Source organism: Terrapene carolina, unplaced genomic scaffold (genome assembly GCF_002925995.2).
Source record: "Terrapene carolina triunguis isolate 2854851 unplaced genomic scaffold, T_m_triunguis-2.0 Scaffold96, whole genome shotgun sequence".
Classification (NCBI taxonomy): Eukaryota; Metazoa; Chordata; order Testudines; family Emydidae; genus Terrapene; species Terrapene triunguis.
This window is the reverse complement of record NW_020664447.1, coordinates 56398298-56420099: the sequence shown is the minus strand read 5'-3', so window position 1 is coordinate 56420099 and position 21802 is coordinate 56398298. Positions and strand designations below refer to the sequence as shown.

Sequence of the window (21802 nt, the reverse complement as noted above, 5' to 3'; positions counted from 1 at the left end):
GGAAGATTTTGGTCCAGTCCCTCTGTTCCAATCACTCTTTCATGATTTATCTACAGCGGAACAGCTTCAACAGGAGTGTATGAGTTAGCCCTGCATCAGAATAGCTCAGGGGTTACAGCACTCTCCTGAGAAGCAGATCTGTTGTTCAAATCCTTTCTTCCCCCCTGGCAGAGAGAGGGGGATTGAACTGGGTCTTCCATATCCCAGGCAAGTGTGCTAACCACTGGAATAAAAATTGTAAAGTGGGCATGGGAACCAGCACCACTTCCTCTGGCCAGTTTGCATGTAGTGAGGCAGGTGCCTAACTCATTCCAACAAAAAACGGCTTAGGCACCAAAACCCACTAACTCCAGGCAGCTGGTTCCCATCCATGCATCACTAAGCAGATATAGGCACCTCCCTGCAGCCCAGATTTAAGAACCTATCTCTGAGAGAGCTGAGTGGGGTTTAGCACACACCCCTGTCATTAGCATCTCCAATTGGCTAACCAAGGGCTTGTCTACACTGGCACTTTACAGCGCTGCAACTTTCTCACTCAGGGGTGTGAAAAAACACTCTGCTGAGTGCAGCGCTGGGAGCTACGCCTCTCATGGAGGTGGGTTTTTTAGACTGCTGAGAGAGCTCTCTCCCAGCGCTCTGCCGCGACTACACAAGCCACGTTAAAGCGCTGCCATGGCAACGCCTTAACGTTGCCAGTGTAGATTAGCCCTCCATCCAGTGCTGGCTTTTGTGGATTGCACTTCTTAGGTGACCATCTCTCCCCATTCATTGTACAGGGAGCCTAGGCAAATAACACGGTTTTGTGGATCACCATGTTGTTCCTGTGCCTAGACATTAGGCACGGTGACACTCAGCATTACAACGCCTAAGTCTCTTTATGGATCCCACACAAAGTCACTGCAACGCTTGCATTGTGACCTTTTGACACTGCATCATCACAGTGCCAACACACACATCACTACATTGCATTGGCCACAATGATATATGAGGTTCTTTAACTGTCTTGAAAGATAAGGGAAAAGGGAAACCCTATTACCCTTCCTCCCACCAACTCAACTCTACATGAGCAGGCTTTCCCCCTGACCAAAATATAATGACGTTGTCCTCTTTTATTCCCACTAATATGATTTTTTTTTAAAATTACAGTTCTACTCTAAGAAGCGATTATGTAAAAAAAGCACTTTCTTAGTCAACAGATCTCATTCTTGTGTGTACTGTAATATCTGCTGACTTCAGTGGCTTCTACTGAAATTATTCTGGTGACCCTCTGAGCGAACACATATTAGAAGGAGTGAACCAGAATTTTTTTTCCCATGGCCTTTGCTATTTTCTTGTAACACAGAGGGAAACGTCTCAATTTTGTACAATTTACCATTTCTCTCCCCTAGTATATCAGAGGAAATTCTGACACTCATCAACATTCAGTATTTGCTATCAAACATAACAAACCAAGGATGAGAACGGGTGAAGACAAAAATTCTGAGATGTGGGACTCATCGGAATATGCTACACCTATACCCTATATGAAAAATGCAAAATGAAAAGGTAAAAATTGTGATAGGAAATTCAGACCTGGCAAAACTTTCTACTTACAGTAGAAATAAAGCGATTATGGCAGTGCTTTTAAAAAAAAAAGGAAAAACAACATAAAATGATAAAAGGTTTCAGGGATTTACACTGGCCTTTGGACTACTGTCTTAATGGATCACAGAGTCAATTCCCATTAACCAGTAACTGCTTTTGAAACAATAGTTACCTTTCAAACCATAGCTTTATGCTCTGCATAAGAGCTTCTCCAGGATATAGTTGATTTTCTCTCAGATACAAGAGGATTCCTAAGAGTTCACTGTTTAACTGATCGTCCTTCACACATTTGCCAGTATCAAAAACGACCTGCAGCGTATCCAAGTTTGGTATCAAACCCTTAGCCAGCATTTCATGATACAGTTCACATGCCAAGTTTATTTCTTGGTTATTGAGGGCCCCTTTGATACAATCTCCATAGTTCCCTTTTGACGGGGTCATGACTTTTTTTATCTCTTCCAGTAGCGACAAGGCCTCTCTCCACCGATTGGAACCACTCAGCCCCTTGATTAGAAGGCTGTAAGCCCCAGTTTCTAAAGTCTTAAATCTGACTTTCATTATATCATAGACATCATAAACTTCTGCCATCTGCTCCTGCCGGACACACAGAGCCAGGTACTTGACCAATAAATTATAACTGATGTCACCTTTTCTCATTGCCACCATAGATAGCAAGGACTTGGCCACATCTATGGAGCTGTTGCATTTGATCATTTGCTCTAGCATTATATCTTCAAACTTGCTAATTCCCTTAAATTCTCCCCTCAGCTCTTCCCATTCCGCCACACTCAAAGGTTTTTCTGGGGGCCGGATACCATTCTTTTTAGATATCATGAGCAGTTCCTCTTGGTTCTTTGATCTCCTCTTGGCAGCTCCAGCAGAGAACAGGGAAAAAGGATGAGGAGAAGAGGTGTCTCCTCTGGCCCTGCCCTCTTTTTCCTCTCCATCTCTACCTTTAGATCTGGTCTTAGTAGATAGCATATGAGTTACTTTGGGATCCACTGGTATTGCGGATTGAGAAGTGGTAGTAAAAGGGAAACATTTAACATGTTTCCTGTTCGGGAGATGGAAGATGACAGCAAACAGCCGTTGGCACCTTGGAACAGGCCAAAACATGGGGTATTTCCCCAAAGTCTGCAAACCCGAGAAGCTAGTGGGACGGAAGAAAGCCATGATGAGGAGAATGCATATACTGGGAACACTCCCCAAGAGAGATCTAGTGGGAAGTGAAGTTTGTGTAAGGAAGTTTATAGTAAAAGTCTTAAGGGATGTCAAGCTGTGAAAGTTTTTGAATAAAGATCACAAGGGAGCTTTTAAGACTCTCATTAAAACAAAAATAGCAAAATCCTTCATCATCAAAAGAAGAAATATTTCAAACTACCAAACTATTAATACAAAGGGTGAGGGGGCATCTCTCTTCCCAGGAAAGAGGCTTGGCGGTTCTGTACTTTATTGTGCCTGCCCAATCTGAGGCTGTTTAAGGTTTATCATAAATATATGCTATAAAAATGGGGTGAAGTTATGTGAACTTCCTAAGAACTAAGAGTTGTTCTGTCGCTTTCATCCAAATCAGGTCAGGAAATTACCTACAGAAAACACACCACAAACAATACACAATTAGTACTTACATCTCCAGAGTAGTAACTTCAGCATTACAATTCAGTTTACATTTTTACAACCAAAAAAGTGACCTACCTAACCTATCTTAGGTCTGGCACCCAAAATTTGCTCACCTAAAAGCCAGTGATAAACTGCCAATATTTTAACATGGGACTTCTACCAAAGCTCCCTTATCACTTACAGCTTGTGATAAACATCCGGGAAGGCAGGCATTCACATGCTGCAAACATATAGGACTATTAATTTTTCTCACCATTTAAACAAAACCTGCTTTCCCAGTGATAACCATAGCTCAGGAGGGAGGCAACACCATTTTGCAAACAAGTTTTTAATATGGGCACCTCCCAATAAGCTATTATTTCCTAAAAAGTACACAAAGGATAGTGATAGCTGGGATCCAGCCAGTGTAATCATAAGAGAAGGGGTGTGTTTGCCAGAAGCTGGGAATGGGCAACAGGGGATGGATCACTTAATGAATACCTGTACTGTTCATTCCCTCTGAAGCACCTGGCATTGGCCACTGTTGGAAGACAGAATACTGGGCTAGACGGACCATCAGTTTGACCCATTACAGCTGTTCTTATGTTACGTTCTTACGTGTTTGGAGGAGGCAGAAAGGATCCTTGTGAGAGGACCTTTGTTGCCAGCTCTTGTGATTTTTAATCACAAGTTTCACAGTATTTGGTGTATTTCTTAAAGCCCCCGCTGCTGAAGGGGTGTAATTAGGCAAGAGATTCACCTTTCACTTTTAAAAAAAGTTTCTAGCCAGCACGATTATAGAGACTAACTGGAAAACCTGAAGCCTGGGCACCAGAAGACAAACAATCAACAGGTATAACTAACTCCAGCAGCTCTGCACGTTTTCAATCTCGCGGTATCTGGGCCTGACTAGTGATGTCTGCGTGCTTGGGCCTATGGCAATAGTGCAACGTCCACGTCCTCTCCGCAGACCTGGGAGAGGATCGCTGCCAGTCGGGACGTGCTCCCTGGGCCGCTCAGAGACGCTGCGATGAGCTGCGGAGCTAAGACCCCCTCGCACAAGCTGGGCCGGCTCATTCAGAGCCGGAGCGCAGGCAGGGGCCTCCTTTGGAGTCAGCGGTATCCCGGGGAGCCCGTTGGCACCACCAGCGCCTGGCAGCGGCCTGCCGGAGTCGCGGGGGCGGGGCGAGGCGAGGGTCCGCTGCAGCGCACGGAAGCACAACGCACGCCTCACACGCCCCAGCCCCGGTGACTACTGGCCGCACGCTGAAAACTACAGCTCCCAGCATGCAATGCAACCCGGCCGCCTATACAGGGCGCGCAACACGTACTGGGGGATGTAGTTTCTGCGGTCCAATTGCGGGCCATGCCTTTGCTGCCTTCCCCATGCGGGCCTGTCTCAGGCGATGCGCTGCAGGTGTCAGTATCGCAGCGCTGAGCGGCTCTGGTGGATGCCACTCATAGCCGAAGGGGGCGGGTCAAGTAATGGCGGAGCCGCGCCGGACAGTCGCTCTACCTAAGGAAGAACTTTTCCTCTGAACTTGCTCTCTGTCACGCGCCGAACGGTCCCTCCGCCAATCAGGGCTCTGTATGAGGCTCGCCGCAGTCCAGACTGCCGGCTCGTGTTACGCATGTGATCACAGGATCCAATGAGAACAGAGCACATTAAAGCGGCCTTAGTTGGCCGTGGCCGCCATATTGGTTACGGGCAGGGTGTCAGCGCCAATGGCTTTAGTCGGCCGGAGACGTACGAGGTGTATGGGACAGGTCGCAGGCGCCGGAAGTAATTGCCAGGGCCCTTAGCGGCTTCTTACCCGCACCTAGCATGGTGGTTACGTGATGGAGGAACAGTAACCCGGATGTGTGGCCGTTGGGGCGGGCGTTGCGGGTCATGGAGTGGAAGCAGGCGTTGCGGGGCCGGCTGGCCGCCTGCACCGGCCGTGAGTGCGCGGGGAACATGGAGCGAGCGGGAAGCGGGGCGCAGAGGCTGCGGGGTCCCACAGAGAGCGGGCGGGAGCGTCTCTGGCTCTGCCCTAGGCTCGATCCAGCGCGGAGCTAAGGGGCTGTGCTGACAGCCCGGCCCTGCCCTGGAACCAGCCGGTCCCAAGCTGGCTCTGTTCGGGCCCTCAGTGCAGTGAGCGAGCAGACGGGCGTCCCTGTCACAAACCACCACCGTAGTGGGTGTCTGACCCGCCCCGATAGGCTGCCTCAGCGGGGGTAGGGGTAAAGCCTGAACGGGGCCTGGAGCCCGATCCCTGCAGATCGGGGTGAGGTCACACAGGTCTCGTTTAGGGTGTGGCATTAGCTAACACGTGCTATCTACCACATCCGAAGGTCTAGTGTAGCCTCGCTGGAGCTCTCTGTGCTCATGAGGGCCCTCAGATGCCTCCAGGACTGCGAGGCTCACACCTGGAACTAGAGCTAAGATTTCTCACAAATCACATTTCAGCTGTTTGCGTTTAAAAAAAGACCCCTCGTCTTTGCCACATAAAACATTCCTGCTGAAAATGATGCAACCCGTAGGATGTTTTATGTTACATGTGAGTGACAGAGCATGCCGGATTCCAAGTCCAAGTGCTTTTGGGTCTGCATTGTATGCTGGTAATGTTTTCTTTCCCTCCCCACCACGATATGTTGTTAAAGTGTGCACAGTGAAATCGATACCATATCATTGCATGATACAAGCTAAAGAAATGACTTTCAAAAAAACACTTGCCCCCAAGTAGAAAGTAGCTTCAACTATTGTATGAATCCTAGGGACAACAACTTGCAGGCTTGTACAGCCACAGAATCAGTTGTAGAACAATAATGACAAACCTTTGTTAATATCAAGGACCTCAGTTTGGTTGGCATCTTTGATAGACAAGGAGATATGCCTATCTAATGTATTCAGGCACATATACCCAGCCCCTTGCTGTGGTATCTTAGTGCCTAATTAGTATACACCTCTACCCCGATATAACACGACCCGATATAATATGAATTCGGATATAACACGGTAAAGCAGCGCTCGTGGGAGTGGGGGGGCTGCGCACTCCGGCAGATCAAAGCAAGTTCAGTATAATGCGGTTTCACCTATAACAGTAAGATTTTTTGGCTCCCGAGGACAGCGTTATATCGGGGTAGAGATGCATTTGCATACCTTTTGTATGAAGAATAAATGCAAATAAACGTGTAGTAATTTGTACTTTTATTTAGTTGTGACTGAATAAAATGTTGTGCTTTTTATTTCTCATTCACATTACTGAGGACGTTGGTATTCGTACAAAAAGAACAGGAGTACTTGTGGGACCTTAGAGACTAACAAATTTATTAGAGCATAAGCTTTCGTGGGCTACAGCCCACTTCTTCGGATGCATATAGAGTGAAACATATATTGAGGAGATATATATACACACATACAGAGAGCATGAACAGGTGGGAGTTGTTCATGCTCTCTGTATGTGTGTATATATATATCTCCTCAATATATGTTTCACTCTATATGCATCCGAAGAAGTGGACTGTAGCCCACGAAAGCTTATGCTCTAATAAATTTGTTAGTCTCTAAGGTCCCACAAGTACTCCTGTTCTTTTTGCGGATACAGACTAACACGGTTGCTACTCTGAAACCTGGTATTCTTACAGTTTTCTTCAAAGATTTTACCACTTTATTAGCAATTACTTAGACATGTCTGGAGATAGTTTCTGACACTTTGAACTTTGCTTACAATACTGCATGGGAATGGAGTGGAGCCCCCTTAGTTCTACCCAAAAGAAATACAGGTGTAATGTACAGCAATAATTTCTCTTCAATGAATGATCTGAAGAGAGGGAGAAATAGTCCTAGCCCAAAAGACAAGTGGGGATTGAAGCCAAGTTTTTCATGATAGTTAATCTATAATTTCTACAGATAGTAAATGCAAAAATTATAGATTAAATTAATATAAGTATGTTTTAGCAACTGCTAAGCTTTCATTAGTCTTTAGTTAGATATGTGCAGAAAGTTATGCTAAATGCAAATGTAGAATGTGCACTCTTCCTGTGAGGGGAAAAAACCACAGGAACCTTGACTTTCACATTATGATGAAACAAACAGGATCTTTCTTCCAAGGGTTTGCAGTAGTATGCAGGGATCGTAGTCCTGAAACCCCAAGGAACTTGTGCATCTGCAGGGAAATTGTGGGAACCTGCACCTACTTTCCCTCATCCAATAGTAGTGCTACTCTTGAGGGAGTCATGTTGCCACAGAGACCTCCCTTCTGAATGCACATTAAGACTCTGAGGTGACTTAGTGCTTGTAGCAGAATTACATTAAAAAAAATAGCACCAGAGAACTTGCTGCTCCCTGCCTTTTCCAGCCACAGCCCTGCCCACCTCCACTCAAAGCTTTCCGACCACACGGTGTTAGCAGAGAGGGTCTTCTGCAAGCCTTTGGTGAGCAGACAAACATGATGTACGTCTGCTGTTTTCCAGGCATTTATGCCTTTTACTTTATGCCTTCTGCAGATTATACAGATTATAGTGACATTGGTTGTTTAAAAATGCAATTATATAAAAGCAAAATGGATTTCCTTTAACCCAACACTTTGTTAAAATCAGTCTACCTGGGGGTAAAATGTAAGATATTCTGTTCTGTGTTAAGCAGCTAAAAAAAGTGAACAAGAGCTAAAGGATGAAGAAATGGAGTTGTTTACAAAATACTACATGGAATGGAAAGGAGGAAGAAAAAGCGTTAATACATCCTACATGAATATACCACGGTTTTATTACAGGGTAAGTGGTATATCCAGAGCTACTTAAACCTAAGAATATACCACTCAAAGCAGAAAATCTTTACCCCTTTAATACTGGCATTTTAGTAGCAAAAGCTACATTGGGTCAGAATTTGAGAGAGTTGTGTTGTGAGTGTTTTTCCCTTCTAGCTGTGGATTTAATGAATCTCATACAGCTGCTGAGGAGGATCTGATTAAGCCATGAAATAGTTTGCTAATGCTGTAGCTAATTGGTTAATTGGGTTAGGCATTGAGCAACATAAAATATATATTTTCTCTGTTTTCAAAACTTGAAAGCCCACTTCCCATCTTTTCCAACCTTTACATGCAATTCATGACCCTGGAATGCCAGTATCGTGAAGTCCCTACCCTGTTTCCTGAGCATTTTTACAATAAAAATAGAATGCTCTGTCCTAGACCTTTAAATAATCAGTAAAAACTATTTTTGTCTACTTTTTCACATATGTATCCATTATATAAAATAGTATCTTCTTAAATACAGCATGCTGAGGATTGAAGATGCTCCTACTGAAATATAGATTGCACTGACATCCCGTACATCCTCAGGTTCTAGTAAAATCCATGGCACACATCTGAGTGTACTGTTTGGCAAAAGTACTTAATGAAGCAGCAATATGAAATTTACATATTGAAAATGCTTATAAATTCACCGGAACTGTATTAAGGATTTTAGGTTACATTGACCAGGATATTGTTCAGTGTCAGATGTTTGGCAATAGTTGTACCATGCAAAAAATATGAAAAGGTATTTTTATGCATCAATCAAAGTTGGGCTATAAACCAAGAAGTAATAGGAGACAGTGACTTGAGACATTTTGCAGTTATTTGTCTTTCATGAGATCAGAAACTAAGATCTTGCAGTGGTTTTGGCTCCATAGCGAACATAATTCCAGTTCATATTACAAAGTTTATAATATCACTGTGGAAATATTTAGGCCATATATAATACACGATAAAAACATACTCCTTCCTTCCATCCTATTTTTTTGGTAGATTGCATATTGTTACAGATTAGACTGTAAACTCTTTGTAAGACATAGACTTGTATTCTGAAGTGCTTGTAGAGCACCTACCAAAACAGGACCCTGATCCTGATTGGGGATTAAGGAATGCAATACAAATAATAACATTGTAATATTTTTAGCTACCAGCTGAGGATGAAGTCTTACTGCAGAAATTAAGAGAAGAATCTAGAGCAGTCTTTCTACAGAGAAAAAGTAGAGAGCTGTTAGATAATGAAGAGCTGCAGGTAAGAAGGCACTAAGAATGTATCATTTCTTAATCTAACCATCAGAGGAGTGAAGTTCTGGAACAGCCTTCCAAGGGGAGCAGTGGGGGCAAGAACACTAACTTGCTTCAAGACTCAGCTTGATAAGTTTATGGAGGGGATGGTCTGATGAGATGGCCTACAATTGCATGTAGCTGGTCTGCGACTGCGAGCAGCAAATATCTCCAATGGCTGGTGATGGGACAGAAGATGAGGAGGGCGCTGAGTTATTATAGAGAATTATTTCCCAGTTGTCTGGCTGCTGGGTCTTGCCCACATGCTCAGGGTTTAACTGATCACCATATCTGGGGTTGGGAAGGAATTTTCCCCTGGGTCAGATTGGCAGAGACTCTGGGGGGTTTTCGCCTTCCTCTACAGCATGGGGCACAGGTCACTTACAGGTTTAAACTAGTGTAAATGGTGCATTCTCTGTAACTTTAAGTCTTTAAACCATGATTTGAGGACTTCAGTAACTCAGCCAGAGGTTATGGATCTATTATAGGAGTGGATGGGTGAGGTTCTGTGGCCTGCAACATGTAGGAGGTGAGATTAGGTTATCGTGATGGTCCCTTCTGACCTTAAAGTCTATGAGTCTATTGTTAGGGCTTGTCTTCACTGCAGAGTTAACTTAAGCTCTTACGTCAAGTGTTGCCCCTATCCTGGCTCCTGCCCACCCACAAAACCTCTCACCTGAGTGTGGTGGTGCTTTACATCCCAGATAGTTGGCCCATCTTGGGGTGTGAGCTAAAGCTTAAGTGCTGTTTACACATGGGCTGCTAGCCTGCCAGTTTTGTAGTGTGAACGCAGGTTAAATCACTCAAGTGCTGATAGTCCTCCAATGCCTTCCCACAATTCCCCCTGAATAGCCAGGAAAGACAAGTTCTCCCACAATTCACCAGGGGTGCTGGAGCAATAATGGGGGTGCTGAGAGCCATTGAACCAAACTGTAAACCCTCTATATGATAGAAACTTCTTCAAGCTAGGGGGTGCAGGAGCACCCCCTAGTTCCAGTACCTATGCAATTCACTGAGAAAGAATCAAAGAACAGCTTAACTTACTGGGTACAAAGAACTATGGGCTATGGCCCCCCAAATGATACACACAGATGAGTAGAGTACCAGTATGGATGCAGTTGGGTGGACACATTCAACTATAGGTTTGCAATGTGGCGGCTTGCACCTGAGCTAGGCCAACCTGGGTGCTCAAAGCTGAGTGCCAGTCGCCCAAATTAACTCTGCATTGAAGACATACTCTTAGATATGAGTACAGCTACGATTTAGTCACTGGTATTTTTAGTAAAAGTCATGGGCAGGTCACGGGCAATAAACAAAAATTCACAGCCCTTGACCTGTCCATGACTTATAACAAAAATGCATGTGATTAAATCTTGGCCGGGGGGAGGGGGAAGGTTCCGGGGGCACTGCTGGGGCGGGGCATCGGGGGGGAGGGAGCCGGGGCCAGTGGCACCAGGGGCCAGGGGCCATGGACCGTGGCTGCTCCGTCCACCCCAGGACCACTGCCGGGGTCTGCTGGAGCAGTGGCTGCTGTGGCTGTCCCCGGGGCCACCTGAGCTGCTGGCCCTGGGGTCAGCCACACTGGCCCCTGCAGAAGTCACGGAGGTCGCAGAAAGTCACCAAATCCGTGTCTTCTGTGACATCCGTGTCAGACACAGAGCCCTAGATATGAGTAACCTGTTTGAGCACGTTAACATTTGTTACGTGATATTTCCCTAACCAAATCTAAATCCCTTTTAAGAATTTGTGGTTTCTGCTGGACAAACATCAGACACCACCTATGATTGGGGAGGAAGCAATGATCAATTATGAGAGCTTCTTGAAAGTTGGTGAGAAAGCTGGACCCAAGTGCAAGTAAGGCTCCTTTATCTAGTGCATGCTTACTAAAGCTAAACAGCTATTTAAGATCATAATACTATTTAACTATCTAACTATTTGAAGTTATAATAGGAAGTTTAACTAAGGGTGAGCAAATGGTATTATATAAGAAAATTATCACTGGACTCTTCAATTTGCACCTCTGCAAAAAAGTTAATGTCAGACATGGTAGGATCCTTTTGATTGAGATGCCCCAGTAAATCCTGTTTCATTTTAATTAAGAGGAAGTTCTTACGAACAGAAATACCATTCTAATAGTAATGCTACTGTCCAGGAAACCGCAGAGCTCATGTGGCTGGGAAGAAGCACTATCTACACTAACGGATGGACTGATCCTGGTGCCTCTCCAGTGTCAGAGGCCTCTTTTATACACCCAGCATAGCAGCCCAGTTAGTTTGTTTGATTTGGCAGAAGCAAATTAATAGTCAAGAACAGGTTGTAGTCAGGCAGGTCATACAGTTTCTTCATACATCATCCTAGTTAAGGAGACTTGGAAGCTGCTAAAAGGGTAAATAGATTTAACCAGAATTGAAATACACAAAAGACCATTAAATCATCAGAAGGCATCTCCACTAAGCAGCAGTTGATGCTGTTCATTATTGAGCTTAAATCTGAGCTGTCCTAGTTAAGTGGTGCATAGTTTACTTTCTATAAATAGAAACAAAGCGTTTGATATTATAATGTGGGAAACTACTCTTGAAACCAATGAGGAAAATTGGACAGGGAGCGACTGCAGTATCAGGACATTACATTTTATATTTTGTTTTTGTTGTAGAAAACCAGGCAGCTCTGAAAATTCAGGTTAATTTTCTGATCTCTTATATCCATTGTATGTCACTGCGCATCTCTCTTAAAATCTCTTACTTTACTTGTGCAATTCATTCATGTTACAGATTTTCTGAGGCACCTGGATAGCATGCCTGAGATTAAGATCTGGCCTAGTGTCTTCTATTCTTTTTATCCATTTCCAGAAAAATAACATATCCTATCCTGTCATGAAATAATATTCAGACGAATGTTAGTTGTTTTATATACTGTAGCTGGATCAACCAGTCAACTTGATGTCATTATATTAGGTTTGCACAGTCTGAGGCTTGGTCTACAGTAAAAAGTTAGATCAACCCAGCTACGTCACTCAGGGGTATGCAAAATCCACACCCTTGAGCGACCTAGTTAAGCCGACCTAACCCCTGGTGTAGACGGCACTAGGTTGATGGAAGAATTCATTCTATAGGTAGTGTCTAGATTGTCGCATTTCAAGCCCTTAGTGTCGACAAACCCTTAGTGTTGTCATTCTTGTGTTTCATAGGCAGTTCTTTACAGCGAAAGTCTTTGCTAAATTACTCCACAATGATCCCTATGGAAGGATATCTATCATGCAGTTCTTCAATTATGTGATGAGAAAAGGTGAGTAGATATTTCTTCTGTGATATTGAATATTATTTTATTTTCAGGCGTATTTAAGTTGTATTATATTCCTAGTGTATGGCCCTTCACCTGTTGAAGTCTAACAGGACACTTGCAGTTCTCTTCAACAGGAGCAATATCTGGCCCTTAGGTTACAAATCCTATTTTCCTGTTCCACCTTTTTTTCCTGAGTATTGTTTTATAGGAAAAAAGATTCAAACTCCTGAAATATCAATGGCAGGTTCCTTATGGCTTTGAAATAAAGCTTTTGAAAGTCATCTGCCTTCCTGCTTACTCACACCTTGACTTCCTGCTAAGACTGTTCCAAGCTACTGTTGCAGATTTGACACCACACAAGGAAAAGTAGTGAATGGGTAACTATTTAAGATGCCTTATGCTCTTCTTTAAGCAACCGAGGGCTTGTACACATTACCATGTATGTCAGTATAACTTATGTCGCTCCAGGGTGTGAATAAGCCACTAACCTAAGCGCCAGTGTGGACAGAGATGTGCCAGCTTCTCTCACCAATATAGCTACCACCTCTTGTGGAGGTGGTTTTGTGATGAGAGGTCTCTCCTGTTGGCATAGGGCGTCTTCACCAGACGTGCCACAGTGGCGCAGCTGCATCAGTGCAGCTGTGTTGCTGTAGCGCTTCTAGAGTAGACCAGCCCTGAGTTCCACAACAAGCTTTTTTTGTTAGTTTTGGGTTTCTTCCATTACACACTTAGGTGTAAGCAGGTTGTCTGTGTGGCACCCTCTTGTGAATAGATCAGTTCACATCTCTCGGAGCTATTGTGTCAAACTATATTCTTCTCCAGGGAATGTTCTGATTAATCTGAAAATGTCTTATTAAGAAGAATGAACCCTTCACACCTCTGTACTCCTATGCTGCAGAAGATTGTGCAGAGCCCCTTCCCCCTACATTAGTCCCCAGAGTGGAATCTGGAGCTTCCCTCCACTCTGCCTTACTGCTTCCAGCTGGTAGATGTGCTTCTCACAGCCCATCAGTTACAACTTTCCTTTCTCCCCATACCTTCCCAGCCCTACTGAGAGCATGGAGGAGCCAGGGGGAGGGCAGAAGTGGTATCTGAATAGTAGTGAGGTGTTCCCAGGAAGCCTCCTTGTGCCCCTGAATCATACCTTCCTTACTAACACCACTTCCTCAAAAACCAAGAGAAATTCACTGCCCAAAAACTTGGTTTACACAGAGTTAAGGTTGACCTGCAGAAGCTTGTATCCTTTCAGAACATCAAATGCACCTATACTTAAACCTCTGCAAACCAGGAAACACAGAGTTCAGGCACACACCAGTTCTACCCTGCACTCTTAACTCTGCCCACTTCGAGTGATATCCCTGTGATATGTCCCTTCCGGGGTGCCACCTGGAACTGGGGTACAGCTGAGCCCTCTGTTCTACCAATCTGGGTTCCCTCTCACACTGTGATGTTGTGATAAGCTGCAAAGCCCTCCAAGCTTGCGCTCACACCAACATCCACAGGCAGGGATCACACCCAGCTGTGTTCATGGATGCTCTGCCAGTCACTGTGTGAACCAACAATAGATAGGCTCCAGCCAAAATACCCGCAGCTCCCCAGCCTAGGAACCTGGATCTGTACCATCCTGCCCTGGTCAAAACTTGACCAGTATGAATTTATTACCTAGTCCGCCCCTCCCTCAATGTGAAGAGGACGATGCACATACCCTTGTTAACTGAGCTGAGATTTTTCCCCAAACCCTTCACTCAAAACCACACTGGTTAAGATAAAACATAAAACAGATTTATTAACTACAGAAAGATAGATTTTAAGTGATAGCAAACAGATGAAAGTCAATTACCATAAGAAATAAAACAAAACTGCAATCTAAGCCTAATGTAATAGTTAGGATTTGAATCAAGCAGTGTCTCACTCAGTTAGATAGTACAATCAGGTTAGCTTTTGCATACACAGGCAGGCTTCCTTCTTTCCTGCCTGGGACTAGCACTCTCGCCCCCCACCCCCAGTTCAGTCTTTTTTCCTCCAGTACTTTCAGGTGTTGTGTTGTAGAGAGATTGAAGCCAAGTTTTATATCTTCTTCCAACTTGCTGGAAAGCTCTTTTGCTGTGACCTGGGTCAAACAGTTCCCATTGTGTAGTGCTATGTCTGAGAGGTTTCTATTGTACGCAGTTCCTGGGGTAATCCATGTGCTTGTGTGTATTTCCTCAATAAGCAATCAACATTGTTTGGCCTTTTTATTGTTGTACCTGAAAGTCTGCTTATGGGTGTTTTCAACCTCACAACATGTTTCAGTAGCACATACATAGCCAAACTTCATAACTTCACATACAGTGATAGTACTTACAATCCAATGAGATATTGATGTCTAGCAGATCAGGACTTTTAGAATGATATTCACAAGGCATACTTTGTACAAAACATATCATAATTATATGCAGTGGTGAATATGGGGGTGCCAGGGTGTCACAAGCCCAACCTGCCCCTGACAAGTGACATAGCACTCTATTCTGCTAGATGATATGGAGTATTGGTGGAGACAAAGCACATAGGTACAGTAGGAGAAAATGTCAAACCATGTCCTCACTAAGGCAAAAGTTGTGTTTACGTTGGGTTTAGTGAACATGAGCTGCCTCCGCCTGGCCTATACTCACCCACTCCACCTATCCTGCACAGACTACCCCAATTTTGCCAGATGATAGCATCCCTAAGGATTCCTGGTGGAATATGTCCTACTCTTATCCCTGTCCTGTAGTGCGCTATCATGGATACTATCATACTACTACAAATTCCCACGTCAAGATTGAACTGTGTTGCTTCACTCTTTGAACAACCCACATAACTCAGTGCAAAAACGAGGGCTCCACATAGGTGTAGATGCACCTCTCCATATATTGTGGTGTGGGCTATTGCAACTTGCTAGAAGTAATCCCTGCACCAGTTTCTAAAGGGGACGTCTATACTGCATCAGGGAGGTGTAATTTCCAGCTTAGGTAGGCAAACACACAATAGCTCTGCTCAAGCTAGAAGTAGCAGTGTGGCCTGAGCAGCTAGCCATGAAGAAGGACCTTAGATAGGATTGTACTCAGGTATTGTAGGATTGTAGCCATGAGGAAGGACCTAGGACCTTGGCTAGGATTGTACTCAGGTAGCTAGCCCAAATCACTCTGCCTGTGCCACCCCAGCCACAATGCTAGTTTTAGGTGCTGGCTCGAGCAGAATGCACGCATGTCTACTCAAGATGGGAATTACAACCCCAGCTGCTGGGTTGGTATACCCTAACAGTAACAGTAAAGGGCCATTGAAGTACATACTCCTGGGGGAATTTTGTGCTACTGCACATGCACAAAATTCATGCCCCCATGGATTTCTTTGCTTCCTTGCAGAAAAATGATTTCTGATGGTGAAGCAAAGAGAAGCTGCAAAAGTGGTCACACACCCCTCCCCTGCAGCGAAGGTGTGGCGTTTTGGGTGCCTGGAGCAGCCAGCAGGGAGGTAAATCATTGCGGGTGGCTGAGGCCGCACTGGCCAATGGCTCCTACCCTGCATCATGCTCATCTCTAGTCCCAGCCAGGCTGGAGGTCGGGGAGGACGGGACTTCCTCTTCCCTTGCAAGGAGCGGCCATGGCCGGGTCAGAAAGCTGCTTCCCCTTGCACAACCCCTGTGCATCCAGACCCCCCCCCCATATACCCAGATACCCTCCCCGAACCTCAACCCCTGCACCTAGACCATCCCCTGCTGAATCCCCTGCACTCAAACCCCCACCTCAACGAGCCCCATCCCCCTACACAACCCTGATAAGCTCCCTGCACCCTCCCCCCACTGAGCCCCAACCAGTTGCTCCTGGACCCCCCCACTGAGCCCCCACACCAAGCCCCATCCCCCACATCCTGACTTCCCGTGCTGAGCCCCAACCACCTTCACCTGGATCCCCCTGCAGAGTCCCATTCCCACTGCACCTGGAACCCCCCAACGAGCCCCTGTGCATCCAGATCCACCCTGCATTCCCCACACCAGGCTGCCCACACCCAGATTGCCCCACATAGAAGCCTCTCACCCCACACCTGGATCCCCCCACACTTAGATCCTTTCGGGCTGAGCCTGCTTGCCCCACACCCAGATTGGGGGCTAGGGTTGGATGTGCGCGTTCAAGACTCTGTCTCTCTCACTTGCTATCTTGGTTTGCATGGCACAGAGGGGCATGACCCTGGGGTATTTCTGGGGCAGGCCCGGCCCTTGCACTCTGTCAGGGTCAGGTGCAGCCTCACTGCCAAGTCCGTGTCCCCAGGGGGGTGCGGCTGCAGGATGATCTCCCACCTCCGTGCAGCCAGTGGCCTGTGCTCCCCACTGCCATGCTGGAGCCTCCACATATATTTATTGACAAAATATGCAGAATGTTGCAGAATTTTAAAATATTGTGTGCAGAATTTTTATTTTTTTTGGTGCAGAATTTTTAATTTTTTGGCACAGAATTCCCTCAGGAGTAGTAAGTACATGCCAATAAATTAGAGAATACAATTCCATGGGACACAACACACCACATAAAATGGCACATTTACTTAGTCATTCCTCATAGTTGCATGTGGGGCAACCTTGGCTGAAACATACTTACAGTATATCCCCAGTGACGCTTGTTAACTCTGGGTGGTAGGGTAAAGATTGTGGGGCAGGATTGATATGTACCTTAAATCTGTAATTCCTGGTTTTCAGAGGATTAAGTATAGGTGCATTTGACATTCTGAAAGGGTACAAGAGACTGTCAGTCAACTTTAACTCTGTTAACTAAGTATTCTTTGCCCCAAAAAAGGAACCTGTATCATGATTCTAAATCCTTTTTTACAGTATGGCTTCACCAGACAAGAATAGGCCTCAGTTTATATGATGTGGCAGGACAGGGTTACCTCAGAGAATCGGTAAGTACTGCCCCCTCAGTAAATTTAATGTACTTTATCCTGGGTAGCTTAAATCAACAGAGAGGATAAAGGTGACTTGTACTTTAATGTTTCTCCATTAGAGTAAGATCCCAATAGTCCAGACATCTTGGGTGACACCAGATTTGTTTGGATAAAGAGGAGCTTATACATAGTAATAGAGATTTAATAGCAAGGGAATCGCTAGTTTGGGAGACATACTGGTAATTCCTTAGGGAGATTTCAATACTAAGATTTCAGATAATTGATATTCTATTATATTTATTGATAAAGAGGTGATGTAAAAGACTGGTGCTAAAAATGCTCTTCAGATTATTTTATCTTTACACATGTAGCAGTCTTAAAAAATAAAATAAAATCTATGATCGAATATTAAGTGAAAAGAAAATCCAGATCCCACAATTGTGCACTGGCATTCGGCAAAGATTCGATTGACCACATATTCACATGTATTTCTCCTTCCCCCCTGTTTTACTAATGAAACAGTGCCAGTCATAATGCCAGGTGTGCATTTTACATGGTGTTCATCTTGAAGAAACAACCTCAAGTGTACAGAAATCTTTGTTTCATCATATGAGGGAGCACTGTCTCAGCACCCTCTGTTCTTCCTGTTGCTCCTGGTGTCTTTTAATTTTGACACCAAAAAAACTGCTGCTGTGCAGTCATATGCTCTTCTCCTGTTACTTTTACTGGCAATGGTATAAGCCATCTGAATAGAGGTTTTAATTAGTCTCTAATTATTCAAGATACCATCTGATTTACTAGGTGCAGTAAATTTCTGAAATTTGTAGAGGAAGAGATCATCATTAGTCAAACTCGGGTTTAAAAATTTGAAGAAAGGGAGAGGTTTTAGGTGATTAAATAACTCAAGCAGTACAGTGACATTGCAGGATAATATTTTCAACAAATAAAACTTGTAAAGCAAAAGAATAATTTAAACAATTAATTTAAATTGAACAATGGCAATGTTTATAATCTCAAAGCATATTTTCTTTCCTTTTTTAATTTTGCAGGATTTAGAAAATTATATTTTGGAACTTATCCCTACTTTGCCACAGTTGGATGGTTTAGAAAAATCATTTTACTCGTTCTATGTCTGCACTGCGGTTAGAAAGTTCTTCTTCTTTTTAGACCCTCTCAGAACAGGTAAACTTATGTTTTCAAACTCTCAAACATATGTGGAAATGTTTTTACTTTTAAAATAGGAATACTGAAGTTGTTTCTATCTTCATAACATTGTACAAATATTTTCATAGGCCCCAATCTTGCAATCGGATCTGTGCGGACTGAACTCTACTGAAGACTGTGGGGTTCTGCATAGGTTTAATGGTGTGTCTGCACAGATCAGATTGCAGGATCAGAGTCAGAATGAGTCCTAATGAAATACCACCTCAGAGTTGTACTCCAGAGTATTTGCTTAGAAATTAAAAATAATATGTTGGGCCATACTGCTGCAAAAATAAATGAACTAGGATTAGCTTTATATTAATCCCTACTACAGTTAAGTGCAGTACAACAACTACCGCAGTTCTGATGGTATTCTGCCAAGTAATTCTTCTCATAAAACACAAGCCAGAGATCTTTCTGTCAATCTGATATACTCTCGTTAGTTGGATTTTTGAGTATCTCTGGCCTAATCTACACTAGAAAAGGTTTGTGGTATAGCTATACCAGGAAACCATCCTAGTGTAGACAGAGCTTCCACCATCAAAAGAGTGCTTTTGCTGGTATAGCTTATACCAGTTCCCTGAATGAAATAAGCTGTTTTGGCATGTTTTGCCACTATAACTATGCCTACATATTAGGCCTTTTGCCAGTATAAAAAATGTTGTATTAAAGCAAAAAAATCACACCCAACCAATGTTACTATCCTGTTAAAAGTTTTCGGTATAGACCTGGCCTATAACTTTCACAAATGCACAAACACAAGTTGTTTATGTTTCACTTGTGACTTTGTAATAAACACTCATAATTTTGATCCTAACTTCCTGTCTTTAAAATTGTGTAATTCCATAATGATTCCTTTTTGAACTGAGACACAGTTTACAAATGTCAGGCTTTGTACACTATAACAGCTAATTTGTATTTTTTTTTTAAATGACTTGTGTTTGATCCTTAAATTTAACATTTTAACTTGTGTTTGTGTGATAAGCTTTTTTATTGATTCTCTTTTTGATGGATTAGGAAGCATAATTGATAATAAAAAGTTTGCATTGTTTTTCCTGGTAATCTTTGGGACCCAATCTTGGTAATCTTATTCACTCAGTACCACAAAAGTAAATGGAACCTCTCAAGTGAGTCAGGCCAGGTTGATGTGTAACTAGGTGACCATGTTACATATTTTTTTTTCTTTTCCCACAGGCAAGATAAAGATACAAGATATTTTAGCTTGCAGCTTTCTGGATGACTTATTGGAGGTAAAAATCTCTTGACATGTTTTGTTATTTCACTTTGCACTTCCTGAATTCTAACTGTGTGCTTCCTTTTCATTTAGTTAAGGGATGAAGAACTTTCTAAAGAAAGTCAAGAAACAAATTGGTTTTCTGCTCCGTCCGCATTGAGGGTTTATGGTATGTTCCTACATGCACAGTCATTTGTATTCACTAGCTTGCATAATTTTGTCAGAGACTCAGTATTACCTTTCCTCTGTGGTCCCATATCTGTGTAAAACCCCACTGCTTAGATAATCTTCCTCTCTTGCTTCCTCCATTCTTCACTACATCCCTCTCACCTTCTGCATCATGTTCATGTTTTTGGTCCTCAAATTCACTATCCCTTACATCTCTCTACATGCTCCTTAGACTCTTCCCTACCTTCTGTCCTAACTGCTCCCGATGTCTATTCCCACTCTTATCTGTGCATCTCTTCTTTACCCCTGAAACAGCCCCCTCCTTGTGTGCCAATCGCCCTCCATTCCTTCTTTAAAACTACTTTTGCCGCTAAACTTTCTTACATTGTTGCTCTCCATTTCTGTACTGAGGCTTGTTCTAGTCCATCTACCATCTTCATGTGACTTATGCTGTTAGTGCTTTGGGGCAGGGACCTTGTCTTTCTACATTCTGTATATGCTTAGGGTGCACTATAAATATTCTTACGGAGCTAGAACATTGCAATTTAATAACTTTACTTATACATTTAATCCAAAAGAATGTGAAATATGTTAAATGAACTTGACACTTCTGTGTGTTGTCACATTAAAATTTACTTCTATGATGTAGGGAGATTTTATTGTATTTTCAGTCTATTTTCTTCTTCCTAGGCCAGTATTTAAATCTTGACAAAGATCACAATGGTATGCTCAGCAAAGAGGAACTGTCCCGCTATGGAACAGGGACTCTGACCAACATATTTTTAGATCGTGTCTTCCAGGAATGTCTGACTTATGATGGAGAAATGGTAATCATGTATCTCTAGCTTGCACTCCGATTTACACATTCTGTACTAAAACTATGATAGATATATTAGCATAAGCATTATCTTTAAAACAAAGAACAGATTAAAGTAATATGACTATTTTATTTAGTACCTGCTTCTGCAAATAGAACAGAGCAGGAGCTTAGAAAATATAATTATCTGATTATTACCAAAAAGCATAATGTGTTATTCCAGTATATTTTTGTAAAAGGAGATGAGGTACCATTGTAACAAACCAAGATAATCCAGTATAAATTTTCCTCTCCAATAACTGAAGGCAGTAATGTTAACTAAATGTGGAGAAGCAGGAATGTTTCTGGAATGATTTTGGCTCTTTCTCTTTAATGAAATCCAAATGGCAAGTAACTGAACAATGTTCATTAGAGAGCTGACGCAGCAGCTAGTTAAATAATAAACCTCATTGTGCAGTTAATGTGAGGCAGAAGACTATGGTGGTTTTGCTGTGTGCCTCCTACAGCTATGAGAGTGAATAGTGAGGAGCCTATAAACTAAAACTAAAGACTTAGGATGGACAAAGACAATCAGTGAAAACGTATGTGTATATTGTTTATCATGAAACACTTCATTTATAGTGTATCACTGTTCTTTGTGTTTATGTTGAGATGGTTTATAAAATGCAAACTTAGTTAATTGTGAATTCACCCTAGCGGTCTGTGTTCTGGGGCTCCAATTTTAAGCTAAAGTGGATGGGGTTGTGATGAATGCATAGAAATACAGTGTATATGTAACCTATGTAGGTAGCTATAGTTAATTTGTTGTATTGTGGTCAAGAAACCAAAGCAGTGGCACTAACAGAAAAAAGAGAAAATATGATCCAAATTCTACTATATTTAATGTCCCAACCCAGGGTCTGTTTGGTCCTATAAGTCCTGCAGCATTAGTTACCCTGTTTTGAGAGTCCTGTGTTTTAGGTACAT

The 21802-nt window shown here is 43.2% G+C and overlaps 2 protein-coding genes across 4 annotated transcripts in view; one reads left to right on the top strand and one right to left on the bottom strand.

Annotated features, from left to right (window-relative positions):
• The window catches only part of PRORP (protein only RNase P catalytic subunit), an 87173-nt gene extending 82420 nt beyond the window's left edge, over positions 1-4753 (bottom strand). The window contains exons 1-2 of the mRNA XM_024195999.3: positions 4700-4753; positions 1757-3170 (exon numbers count right to left, since the gene is read on the bottom strand). Coding sequence (XP_024051767.2) covers positions 1757-2757 — 1001 coding nt within the window. The 5' untranslated portion in view covers positions 2758-3170; positions 4700-4753. The remainder of the gene's footprint in view (positions 1-1756; positions 3171-4699) is intronic.
• A 234-nt stretch (positions 4754-4987) lies between these two features.
• PPP2R3C (protein phosphatase 2 regulatory subunit B''gamma) overlaps positions 4988-21802 on the top strand; it is a 29160-nt gene continuing 12345 nt past the window's right edge. Inside the window, exons 1-10 of one of the 3 annotated variants that reach the window (XM_024196003.3) lie at positions 4988-5123; positions 7811-7938; positions 9103-9207; positions 10981-11093; positions 12427-12524; positions 17362-17432; positions 18464-18596; positions 19812-19867; positions 19945-20020; positions 20710-20846. In XM_024196003.3, the coding sequence (XP_024051771.1) occupies positions 5075-5123; positions 7811-7938; positions 9103-9207; positions 10981-11093; positions 12427-12524; positions 17362-17432; positions 18464-18596; positions 19812-19867; positions 19945-20020; positions 20710-20846 (966 nt within the window). In that variant the 5' untranslated portion in view covers positions 4988-5074. Of the gene's footprint in view, positions 5124-5610; positions 5785-7807; positions 7939-9102; positions 9208-10980; positions 11094-12426; positions 12525-17361; positions 17433-18463; positions 18597-19811; positions 19868-19944; positions 20021-20709; positions 20847-21802 lie in introns of those variants that run through there. The other 2 variants (XM_024196002.3, XM_024196004.3) reach the window with 2 other exon arrangements.